The following is a 13,155-nucleotide window of genomic DNA, read 5'->3' as shown; positions in this document are numbered from 1 at the left end:
GCCCAGCCAAGTCCTTGGGCGCGCGCGCGGACACAGGCAACAAGCATGGGCCGAGGCGATGTGCGCTCAGCGTGGGCCGCAAGGCCTGCGCGAGTGTGCGGTGCTCGTGCGATGCTCATGTGCGTGCTATACGAATCCTAAAGCTATCAGGATTCGATATATGATTAAATTCCTAATCCTAAAAGATAAATTAATTAAATATGAGTTCTACTAGGATTCTAATTTAATTAATTCGTATCCTAGTAGGATTCCAATTCTCTTTCATACCCCTATAAATATGTGGCCTGGGTTCACAATTGTCATCGAGATTTGAAGTATTCAAAAGGTAAGATTTTCAAGAAAAAATCAGCCAAACACTTGCAACCCAAATAGCCGAAAATCCTAGTAACCTTAAGGGCGATTCTAGTTGGTCAAGCTTAAGGCGGACCCGGACGTGCTGTGGACTGTCTACGGAGGGACGACACTTGGAGTCCTAAAGACTTGTTCTTGTTCGGTTCGGGCGCAGCTAGGGAGGGCACGCTACAAAGTGTATGCATCTGAATTATGCTAAATGATTATGTGTAAATAATATGTTTCCTGGCTTTATGGTTTTTCCGCATGATTTATGTTTATTCATATGTATCATAACCTAACAGTGGTATCACGAGCCTCTTATTATTTTCATAATCTAAATTGCATGAACATGGTTAAATTTTACAAATTTGCAAAGAATTAAAGGGGTGATTAATTTTCGTAATTAATTGCAAATTGCGTTTATTTAATTATATGTACGCAGTTTTTCGGCAATTTCTTCGTTACTCATCCAAATCGAGTGATTTTTGTGTCAATTCCGCATGTAAAAGGCATTCTAAAATTTTGACAAAAATAAGTTTTTTCGGCCAAACCCAGAATTCCCAAATTCGAAGCCTAACTATGACTTTTCGGAGGTTTTAGTTTTTCGAACGCAAAAGTTTGTAAATTTAAGATGTTTAATTAAGTATTTGCGATTCTTGTTGATAAATCTTGAGTTTTTGATTGACCTACAGTATATGTTTAACAATTATGAATGCCTAGACTTGTTAATTATACAACCTAATTTGTAATTATGATTAATTTGTTGAAATTCGAATAATTTAGAATTGATTTGATTTTCATAATTAATTAATAATTTAATTAGGTATCCATTATTAAAATCCACCATAAAAATTGTTAATTTATGTTAAAATTTTAATTTTTATGACCTAGATTTGAATCCATGTTAATCGAAAATTAATTGATTAATAAATTTTCGATTTTTCGCCCTAAAATTATGAAATTAATATGTTTTATTAATTCGTCATTAATTTTAAATTAAAAATTTTAAATTTTTATGAAAACGCTCATGAATGTTGCACGCACAAAGCAATGGAAGCTACGTGTTACCCTTAAGGGGTGTTGTATAGTGCGGGCACGCGACGACAAGCGAGCGCTGGCCCGCGCGCAGCGAGCGCTGGCCCGCGTGCAGTGCCTTGCGAGGGTGAGCAGCAGCAGACGCGACACAGCACAGAGGCTGCGCGCATCGTGGCCAGCGATGGCTGCGTGTGCGTGTGGCCTATGGCTGTGCGTTGCGTGGTGATGTGCGTACCTTGTGTTACGATTAAATCGTTTTAAATTTTAATTAGAGATTTTCAGTTCATGTAATTTTAATTAATTTTAAAATTAATAATTTAAATTGTTTTCTTGGATTTTAATTTTGAATATTATAATTATTATAAATTTTAATTTATTCTAATTATTTTACTAAAATTAAAAACCTTGATATAATTTAAATCCAACTGAAAAATAAATTAAATAAGTGGATTCAATTGTAAATTTATATGAGCTTTAAATTTTAATTAAATTTGTATGTTTCCGGTTAGACTAGAAATACATTTTTATGTTTAAAATTAGTAAAGCATATGAATTTATTGGTTTAAGTGGGAGCAATTTTAGTCATAAACTCTTGATTAGGTCTACAAATCCTTTAAGGTTAAACAACTTGATTAGAATTAATAAGGACTGAATAATTGGTAGATTATTGGTGCCCTTATTTAATTGCTGCAAATATTTATGTGATGCATACAATGTGTTTTAACTAACCAATTATGTGGGCCATTCATGATAATGAATGGATGAATGGTATATATATTGTATATGTACTGTTTTGCAGGTTATGAAGTGACTAGTATGGCCCAAATAGGATAGAAAATATAGTCTGCGTACCATTAATTTGAATGTAATTGGTCTAAAGCACCAAATTTGTTTTTCAATTCAAATATGGTCTGCGTACCATCAAATAGTTGCAATTAGTTTAATTATAGCTTATCCTACTTGAAGAAAATGGCGCATCCCACGATGAAATTCAAGACGGAGTTTCCAATCCATTTTCAAGACGGACTTTGAAGTTGAAGCTTCAAGATGAAGTCGGGCCATACTAGATCACATTTATCTTATGCATGCTTAAAGTTATTTATTGCAATTAAATATGTCTTAAATATGCATGAGATCAAAGCTTGATTATGTTGCATGATTAAGGATTTTAGTTCACTTAAAATCTAACCAACATAGTAAGAGCCTTAAGTTCCAAACTTAAAATTTGAGTTAAAAGGTGCCATGCCAAAATAACACTTACTTGGATATCCTTTACATCGATCTTAGTAATAGTTTTCCGCCATAGCGAGGTGTTACTTAACGATATTAAAGGGGTAAGGTACACAAATAATTGTGAGTACATGTTAGTTTTGGTGAAACTCAACGATATAAGTAAGGAGTCCTTTTATGTCGTGGCAAAATCGATAGGTTTACCTAATAAGTTCTTAGACGTACCTATCAACCAAAAGTAGTTTCTAGACTATTAGCAAAAGGCTTTTGCTTACCTAAAAGATTTTAGAATTGAGTTTAAATACATAATGTGCTTAATTCTTCAATGGGTTTTAGGATCTTGGAATCATTTTATTCACACCTGCTGGAACACATAACTTGAATAAAATGCTTAATGAACATTGAATTATGCATGTATGCTAGAATTTAAGTTTATTAAGAGAAACTGTGAATGATTATTTATTTGTTTATACTTTTTCAATTGTAGTTTTACTATGGGAAACAACAATCAAAACATCATCATGGGTTCTGAGCTTATGGTCAAGCTGAACCTAACAAATTTTCTTGAATGGGAAGCTAAGCTAGTTGAAATAGTCAGACTCAATGGAATTGAGTATGTACTGTTACATCCCATGCCAAGCTACTATGCCAGAGACATGACCCCTGAAAGATTTTCTGCCTGGGATGCGGATATCAAAAAGGTTATGAGTCTCATGCTGAACAATATCCCTGATGAATGGGCTAGAAGGTTTGTAGCTTATGAACCTTTTACGCTCATCAAGAATCTGAGGGATATCTGTCGTGGAAGCACGGAGGACAGGGACCTGAACGTCCATGAGTTGATTGAATCAATGTCTGGTCTAAAGGTTAGTTCTCCCAACAGGTGTTATAGGATGGAAGTCCAAGAAACACATGTTCATCTCCTTCGCACTAAACAAAGGGTAAGCGTCTACTAAGGTTCCATGTGGATCTTATGCTTTCATATTTCGATCGCCTAAGTCTACTAGGAACACCAATAAGCGAAAGGATGGCAGTCTCTATCTTGCTCAATTCACTGCACAGTGGGTTTGGTCGCTTCAAGCAACTATACCTAAGTGAACCAAGAGAAGAAACAGTTGCAGAATTTGTTCACCTTGTCAGAAAGTCTGAGATAATACTGGACTGTGAAGCCAAATATTTACTCAAGGCTAAAGGGAGACCGTTCAAGAAAAGTGGAAAGTTCAAGGGCAATACTAAATCAAAACAGGACAAGTCCACATCAATCTGCCTTTATTGTGATGGAATAGGACATTACAAAAGAGAATGTCCAAAGCTAAAGGAAGATCAGAAGAACGGAATAGTCGTTCCATCTTCAGGCATTTTCGTTATAGACTGTATACTTGCTAATTCAACTTCTTGGGTATTAGATACAGGTTGTGGCTCACACTTATGTTCCAATTCACAGGGACTAAGAAGAAGTAGAAAGTTAAGCAAGGGTGAAGTCGACCTACGAGTGGGAAATGGAGCACGGATTGCTGCATTAGCTGTAGGAAGTTATTATTTGTCGTTGCCCTCTGGGCTAGTTTTGGAACTGGAAGAGTGTTTCCATGTTCCAAGTCTTACTAAAAACAACATTTATGTTTCTTGCTTAGATGCTAAGGGATTTTCCTTTTTAATAAAAGACAATAGTTGTTCGTTTTATTTTAAAGAGATGTTTTATGGATCTGCTAGATTAGTCAATGGACTTTATTTATTAGATCACGACAAACAAGTTTATAACATAAATACTAAAAAGGCCAAAAAGGATGATTCAGATCTCACCTATCTGTGGCATTGTCGATTAGGCCATATTAACTTGAAACGCATTGAAAGACTTCAAAAGGAAGGAATTCTAGAACCATTTGACTTAGAGGATTATGGTAAGTGCGAGTCATGTTTACTTGGCAAAATGACAAAGCAACCTTTCTCTAAAGTTGGAGAAAGAGCAACTGAACTATTAGGTTTAATCTATACAGATGTATGTGGACTAATGAGTACAAATGCTAGGGGTGGTTTCAGCTACTTTATCACTTTCACTGATGACTTCAGTAGATATGGTTATGTCTACCTAATGAAGCATAAGTATGAATCCTTTGACAAATTGAAGGAATTTCAGAGTGAAGTAGAGAATTAATTAGGCAAGAAGATTAAAGCACTGCGGTCTGATAGAGGCGGTGAAAATCTGAGCTATGAATTTGATGACCATCTGAAAGAATGTGGAATTCTATCATAATTGACTCCTCCTGGAACACCACAATGGAACGGTATGTCGGAACGGAGGAACAGAACCTTGCTAGACATGGTTAGATCAATGATGGGTCAGGCCGAACTTCCAATAGAATTTTGGGGACATGCACTAAATACAGCCGCACTCGCTATAAATAGAGCTCCGTCTAAAGGTGTTGAAAAGACTCCATATGAGTTATGGTTTGGAAAGCCTCCAAAAGTGACTTTTCTTAAGATTTGGGGATGTGAAGAATACGTCAAACGATTAATTTCAGACAAACTTCATCCAAAATCTGACAAATGTATCCTTGTGGGATATCCAAAGGAAACAAAGGGGTATTACTTCTACAATACATCTGAGAACAAGGTGTTTGTTGCTCGAGATGGTATCTTTTTGGAAAAGAATCACATTTCCAAAATGACAAGTGGGAGAAAAGTAGACCTCGAAGAAATTCGAGTCGAACAACAAACTCTAGAGAATGCTCAAGATGAAATTCAGGATGAAACTCAGAGATCTTTAGAAGTTTCTGGTGAGATTCATGGACAATCTAGAGATGTAACCCCGCGTAGATCGCAGAGATATAGATCTCAACCGGAAAGGTACTTAGGTATTTTGACGAACGAGAGCTATGACGTTCTATTACTTGAAAGTGATGAACCTGCGACTTACAAACAAGCTATGACGAGCCCTAGCTCCAAGCAATGGCAAGAAGCCATGCAATCTGAATTAGACTCCATGTCTGAAAACCAAGTTTGGGATTTGGTCGATTTGCCAGATGGCTACCAAGCCATTGGAACCAAATGGGTTTTCAAACTGAAAAAGGACAAGGTTGGGAAACTAGAAGTTTTCAAAGCTAGATTGGTTGCAAAAGGTTACAGGCAAGTCCACGGTGTGGATTACGATGAAACCTTTTCACCAGTTGCAATGCTAAAGTCTATTCGGATAATGTTAGCAATCGCTGCATATTACGATTACGAAATATGGCAGATGGATGTCAAAACCGCTTTCTTAAACGGCGTTTTAACAGAAACAGTGTTTATGACACAGCCTGAGGGTTTTGAAGATCCAAAGAATGCTAAAAAGGTATGCAAGCTAAAGAAATCAATCTACGGATTGAAGCAGGCATCCAGGAGCTGGAATATATGTTTTAATGAAGCAGTCAGTGACTTTGGTTTCATCAAGAACGCAGACGAATCTTGTGTATACAAGAAGGTCAATGGGAGAAAAATTTCTTTTCTAGTATTATATGTCGACGACATATTACTTATCGGAAATGACATTCCTATGTTGAACTCTGTCAAGATTTCACTACTACAAATTAATACTTGTGCCACGAATTATGCCACGGGAAATCTTAATTTGTGGCAGATTTGTATCTTGCCACAGGAATTACACTTTTATACATTATAATAAGTTTTTCAAAAAACATTATGCCACGGTAAAAATCTATTTGTGGCAAACATGTAAACTTGCGACGACCTTTTATATGGCAATGTATAATTTTAAAAAACCGCCTAAATTTTGGGCTATAATTTATTATAACCGCCAGATTAAAGCTCCCTCCAAAATTTTGGAGGCTTCTAGATTAAGTCAAACACACTCAGTCATATGAGATAAAGTGTAACCTTCTCACGCGGTCTCCTATACTCATCTCCCCAAAAAATTAGAAAAAAACAGAAAAAGAAATATAAAAACCCTACAAGACTCAAACACAGTTTCTTCCTCTTCCTCTGGCTCTCCTTTTTTTCCCCCCATTCAATGGTGATGGATTTTCGTCCAATTTAAACGCTAATCCATTGTATAATCTTTTATACGTTTGGTAGTTCTCTAAATAGCTCACAATTTTGATATTTCTCAAAATAATATTTGCGATTCCGCTCACAATTTCACTAATTATGTTCACAGGTTTCAATTGCTGCGGTGTTTTTCGACTTCTATCAATTCATCTAGTCAAAGAATTTTGTTTCTGAGAAGAATATACATAGTAAGTTTGTTTTCTTTATAAGATTCAATTTTTGTTGTTAGGTTATCTGATCGAACCAATTTTGAATTACTAGAAATTGTCAATTTCTTTAATCATGTTCTTTAGTTTACTGGATAATTAGTTTCATATTTACGGTTCGATTCAATTGTTTTTTCAAACTTCGAGCTATGTTGATGAATCAGTTGAAGGATTTTTTTGATTTACTGGTTTTCTGATCAGGGTTCTGTGAAATTTTGGGTCTGGATTTGAATTTCTTTTTCTCAGATATTGGGATTTGATGACGAATTAATTGTAGAGTTTTGGTTGGGTTTTGATTTTCTGATATGGGTATCTGGAAATTTTGATGAGGAAATCGCTGGTGGTGTGCTGGTGTGTTAATTTTGCTAGGTTGTTGTTGATTTGATCTTTATTCGTTGAGTTTGTGGGTCTGTTGTTCAAAATTTTGATTTTTTTGGACTTTATATGATATTAGGTGGCATGATTCCCCATTTGTGCATCTTTTTAGCTTATGATTGCTTTTTTACTCTTTTGATTTCATAATTTTGTCACTTTGAAAATTATGTTATCCATGATTAGAATCTAATAATTACGTGTCACAATAATTTCTAGATTACCAAATTTCTCAAAATATTTAAGCTAAGCCAACTAAGTGTACCTGGGTTAATTAACACATTAATAAGCTTCAATTGGAAAGGTTATAATTTCTACCAACCATGTCATTAATTAAGAAATGTAAATAAGAAATTTGTGTTTGCTCCATTGCATTGGACGTCAGTTTTGTCCCGTAATAGTTTCATATATTTTAAGTCGTCGTCTAGCTTTATTTTGTTGCTGATTTCTTTTTTAATTCCCTTTCTAATACTCCCTCTGTCTCTCAATATCGTTCTTGTTTGGAGAAAAACACGGGTATTTTTATTTTTGTAAAAAGGTGCACTACCTCAAAAAAGCCAAAAGAGACCACTAAAAACCCCTTAGACCTCACAAGAGATGGTCTTTAGATCACAAGTCTCATAGACTAAGAAACTACCTTTTTGAATAGATTTCTTTGTAAAAACTAAGAAACCAATTATCTTAGAGAGTTGGTTATTTATATAACCTATATAAGGAATCACCTTTTCCAGAACAGTGGTCTCTTTAATAATTCAAAAAGACCACCTCCGTCCGTAACCTGGTCTCTTTAACTTTCTTTAAGAAACCCTTTCACATGAAAATATGTTATATTGTGTTGGGTGTGAATATTTAATATACGTAAGGACACCATATTTTTCGATTGACCGGTTTCTTATGTCTTTTTTTTTTTTGGTTGTTGTGTCTGCTAGATTGTAAGGCCATATATGTTGCCTCGTAATACTATACCGATAGAACCAAAAGAATCTAAATCATTAATTAATCCAAAATAAATGTTACAATAAATGTTAACATTACAATAGGACTTGATGGTTAGTCTAATAATCTTGCCGGAAAGAAATACAAAAGACTAAAGTTAAAAGGAAAAATTGATAACATGCTACAATAGGTAACTAGTTTTAAACCCGTGTCACGCACGTATATTTTATTTTGTTGAATTTATTCATATGAAATATGCGGTTGTGATTTTTTTATGTTAAAATTCCGTTTTTTTTGGCAATAGATATTTTAAATAGAAGTATTCTTACCGATAAATAAAAGAAGAGAAATTTGATACTTCGTATAACTTTATTTGTTCAACCTATACGTCACTGGTGATGTGAAATTGAAGGTCATATTCGAAGTGTAACATAACTGTGTTGATTTTATAGGAAGACAATCTAATACTCCATATACAAATAAATGAGTTTAAGCATGATCCAACTACAAAGATAAAATGAATGATACGTAGTACTCGTCCCGCTTTCCTTGTAATGCCATCCCTTAATACTTGTCCCGTTTCTATTAATGACATACTTTTACTGATATGATATCATTTCTCCCGCTTAATTATGGACCCACATATATTCCTACTTCCTTTATTTGACATTAAAAAATTCAAAAACCCCTCACCCCCGCCCCTTTATTTGACACATTTCCCACTAACTATATTAATAAAACACCACACTATCAATACCACCTAATAAATTAATAAATTAAATTATCTAAAACTTTGTGCCGGTCAAAACGGGACGAGTATTAAGGGACAGAGGAATTACAAACCATTACATATGGGCCAAAGTAGGGACTCACTGCTTCTAGTACAGAAAAATTGGTATTTACTATAATTTATGGACTCTTTGTACAAATTTAACAAATGACTTCATTTCCCCTGACATAGTCATTAGCTAATTACTTACAACAACAAAAATAATCTAGGCCACACACTACACATCAATTACCAAGTAGCTAAACACGATATTAGCTTAGCAATTCGATGTTCTGTTATTTAAAATCGGTTTTGGGGCTCCTTTTATAACCAACTACCTAAATATGATATTAGCAATTGGATGTTCTTTTATTTAAAATTCGTTCAGAGTACTCCTTTTATATGTTGTCTCTAAAATAATTTTGAATGTTCTTTTATTTAAAGATATTTGATTGTTTATCTTGTAGCTAAATTTTCTCTTGAGACATGGATATTTCCGATCCCTTAAAGAAGAGGTTAGAATGGATGAGTTGTGATGATAGGACTCATACATTATACATTAATGGAGTGAAAGAATGTTTAGACTTTGCTTTTACTGATTTACCTACCGGTAGTGAAATTGAGGAAGAAGAAACTAAAGTCCCTTGCCCATGTAATCGATGCAACAATAGTAGACACAAAACTAGGGAAGATATTTTTGAGGATTTGTTATTGAACGGAATTGTGAAAGGTTATGTTCGTTGGATCTATCATGGTGAATATAAACCCCCTGAAAAACGATGTAGAGTTGAAACGGGAGATAAGGGCCGGGATGAAATTTTTGAAATGATCTTTGATGCTCATGAGCCAATGAGTTCATATGATGTTCTAGATGAGGAAGTTGATAACCATCCAGAACATAACGACATAAAGGGTTTAGGAGCTTTTGAAAGATTATTGAGAGATGCTCAACAACGTCTATACTCTGGTTGTGATGACTATTCAAAGTTGTTATTTATTTTAGAGATGTTCCAAATCAAATGCATGGAAGGAATAACTAACAAAGCTTTCACAAAGATGCTTAAAATGTACAAACGTGTTTTACCCAAAGATGCAAATGTGCCATCAACATACCGAGAAGCACGTAAAATGGTTACTAATTTGGGTTTTGATTATGAGAAGATTGAAGCATGTGAGAATGATTGTATGTTGTTCTGGAAAGAGAGTGCTAACCTTGAAAAATGTAGTGTATGTGATACAAAACGTAATAAAACTTCTCCAAAAGTATTGCGCTATTTCCCATTAACACCAAGATTGCAAAGGCTGTTTATGTCACGTAAAACTGCTAATGACATGAGATGGCATAAAGATAAGCGAGATGATGATGGAATTCTTAGACACCCGGCTGATAGCAAAGCATGGAAGCATTTCGATGAGTCGTATTCTTCTTTTGCTTTAGAGTCTCGTAACGTGAGATTAGGTTTGGCATCTGATGGGTTTAACCCCTTTGGTGGTCTAAGAAGTGACTATAGTATATGGCCAGCAGTGATTGTCGTTTACAATCTCCCTCCATGGATGTGCATGAAACAACCTTATACAATGTTATCTCTGTTAATACCCGGTAAGAGTGCACCAGGCATTAACATTGACGTGTATTTGAAACCTTTAGTTGAAGAACTAAAACAGTTGTGGGAATTTGGGGCCAAGACTTATGATGCTTCAAAAAATGAATACTTTGATATGCATGCAGCTCTCTTATGGACTATTAATGATTTTCCAGCGTATGCAAACTTATCTGGGTGGTCTACCAAAGGTTATAAGGCATGTCCTTGTTGTATGAATGAAACTTCTTCAACTAGACTACCTAATTGTAGGAAATGTTGCTATATGGACCATCGACGATTCCTTCATGTAGATCACAAATGGAGAAATAGTAAGTCTTTCAATGGAAAAGTTGAAAGAAGAAGTCGCCCAAAGAAATTATCAGGTAATGAGATTTTAGAGCAAGTTAAAGATCTCGAAGGAATGAAATTTGGGAAAACGTTTAAGTTGCCAAAGAGAAAGGATAACTGGAAGAAGAAGAGTATATTTTTTGATTTGCCTTACTGGAGTAGCCTCTTGATTCGTCATAACCTTGATGTCATGCATATCGAAAAAAATGTATGTGATAATATTCTAGGCACTTTACTAGACATTGAAGGTAAAAGTAAAGATCACATAAAAGCCAGACATGACTTAAAGCATGTGAATATTATGAAGCATCTTGCCCCAAAACTGGTTGACGGTAAATGGCATATACCTGCAGCACCTTATACATTGTCTAAATCTCAAAAAATAGCAGTGTGTAAATATTTGGAAGATATAAAGGTTCCGGATGGGTATTCATCTAACTTTTCTAAGTGCATAAACCTTGATAAGCGTAAGATTTGGGGACTTAAAACACATGATTGTCATGTTCTTCTAGAGGAATTGTTACCCTTGGCGATTCGTGGAGTATCATCTGCCAAAGTGTATGAGGTTGTTACTAAATTGAGTGAATTTTTTAAGAATTTGTGTTCCAAGTCTTTGAAACTTAAGGACTTGAATGATCTTGAGAATCATATTGCTATCACCTTATGTGAAATGGAAAAGATTTTCCTTCCTTCCTTTTTTGATGTGATGGTGCACTTGTGTGTTCACCTTGCTGAGGAAGCTAAGTTAGCTGGGCCAGTTCACTATCGATGGATGTATCCTATTGAAAGGTATTCCTCTGCTTTGCTAAGTCATTGAAAATTTCATTATCTTGAATAAAATGTTAAACGAAATTAATATTTATCTTATAGGCTTTTGCGGAAATTTAAGTCATATGTGCGGAATAAAAATAGACCAGAGGGCTCTATTGCTGAAGGATATATAATAGAAGAGTGCATGTTCTTTTGTTCCAGGTATTTAAATGAAATGGAGACAAGATATAATCAACCTGAGAGGAATGCAGATCATGGAAATGATGTATATAAGGGACTATCAATATTTTCTCCATATGGTATTCCCTTGGGAAAGGCCAAGTCTAGATATCTTAGCAATGAAGAGTTGGTACAAGCTCAAGAATATGTGCTGAAAAATTGCGATGAAGCTGAATTATACCTTAGGTATGAATTTTCTTATTCGATTTATTTGTATGGTCTACCAACTCTAAATAGCGACTTATGTTGTACAATGTAATTTTATTTGATTTTCTTACTTTTTTTTTACAGTGAATATACACCGGGAAGCAACGGAAAAAATTTGCAGGAATGGTTTCAAGATCGGGTATGTTAGCATTGTAATGGTTTTTTTTTTCTTTTTCTTATTATCATGTGACTAACCCAATCTCCCCATATTAGGTAACAACATTTCCAGAAGAAAGTGGGGATCAAGTAATCAAAGATTTAAGAACATTGGCTTTAGGACCTTTTAGAGGTGTCCAATGTTTCGGTGGATATCTAGCTAATGGTTTTAGATTTCATACTAGCGATATTGAAAAGAAGAGAAAAAACCAAAATTCCGGAGTTATGGTGAAGGGAATTGTAGAATCTAAAGATATTGATTATTATGGGGTTCTTAATGACATAATTTCGCTGCAATATTTAGATGGGAAGCGTGTGATTTTGTTCCGTTGTGATTGGTGGGATGTTCATAAGATTGGTAGAGGTGTTAAAATTGACAAAGGTGGTGTAGTTAGTGTCAACACTAGATATAAGTGGAATACTAGTGAGCCATTTGTGCTTATGTCTCAAGCTCAACAAGTTTTTTATGTCCGAGATGGTTTTGATCCACATTGGTTGGTTGTTGTTAAGACTCATTCGCGACATCAATATGACATCCCTGAGAATGAAAATATTGAGGTAGATGAGGATGCATTACAACAAAGTGACTCTATGTCCTTTGATGATGTCTTCTTGTCAGGTGATCCAGATTTGGAGGACATTCATAATCCATTTGATGGGAGAAGAGATGACACTGATGACATAATAATAGATGCCAATGACCAAAATCAACCTAAGATTTTTGATGGAATTGAAAATGAAGATGATGAAGTTGATTTTGATGAAGACAAAGACGGTGATGATGGCAATGACATTAGCGATGGTGATGGAGAGGAGGACGACGATGATGATATTGCTTGACTTTAATATTTGTGACTATTTTTTATAATTTTTTCTGACTGAAATTTCATTGATAGTTTGACATTTTGGTTTATTTCACAAAATATTTATGTTTGGTGACATTTATTTA

At 34.8% G+C, this 13,155-nt stretch overlaps 1 protein-coding gene across 1 annotated transcript; it reads left to right on the top strand.

Annotated features, from left to right (window-relative positions):
* Positions 1-9,408: 9,408 nt before the first annotated feature.
* On the top strand, positions 9,409-13,046 carry LOC110789975 (uncharacterized). Its single transcript, XM_056829875.1, has 4 exons — positions 9,409-11,642; positions 11,826-12,029; positions 12,135-12,189; positions 12,264-13,046. Exons 1-4 carry the CDS (start codon positions 9,409-9,411, stop codon positions 13,044-13,046), a joined length of 3,276 nt encoding a protein of 1,091 aa, XP_056685853.1.
* The last annotated feature ends 109 nt before the right edge of the window (positions 13,047-13,155 follow it).

The sequence above is a fragment of the Spinacia oleracea genome, chromosome 5 (genome assembly GCF_020520425.1).
Source record: "Spinacia oleracea cultivar Varoflay chromosome 5, BTI_SOV_V1, whole genome shotgun sequence".
Classification (NCBI taxonomy): Eukaryota; Viridiplantae; Streptophyta; class Magnoliopsida; order Caryophyllales; family Amaranthaceae; genus Spinacia; species Spinacia oleracea.
The sequence above is the reverse complement of the archived record's forward strand: the minus strand, read 5'-3'. Positions and strand labels throughout refer to the sequence as shown.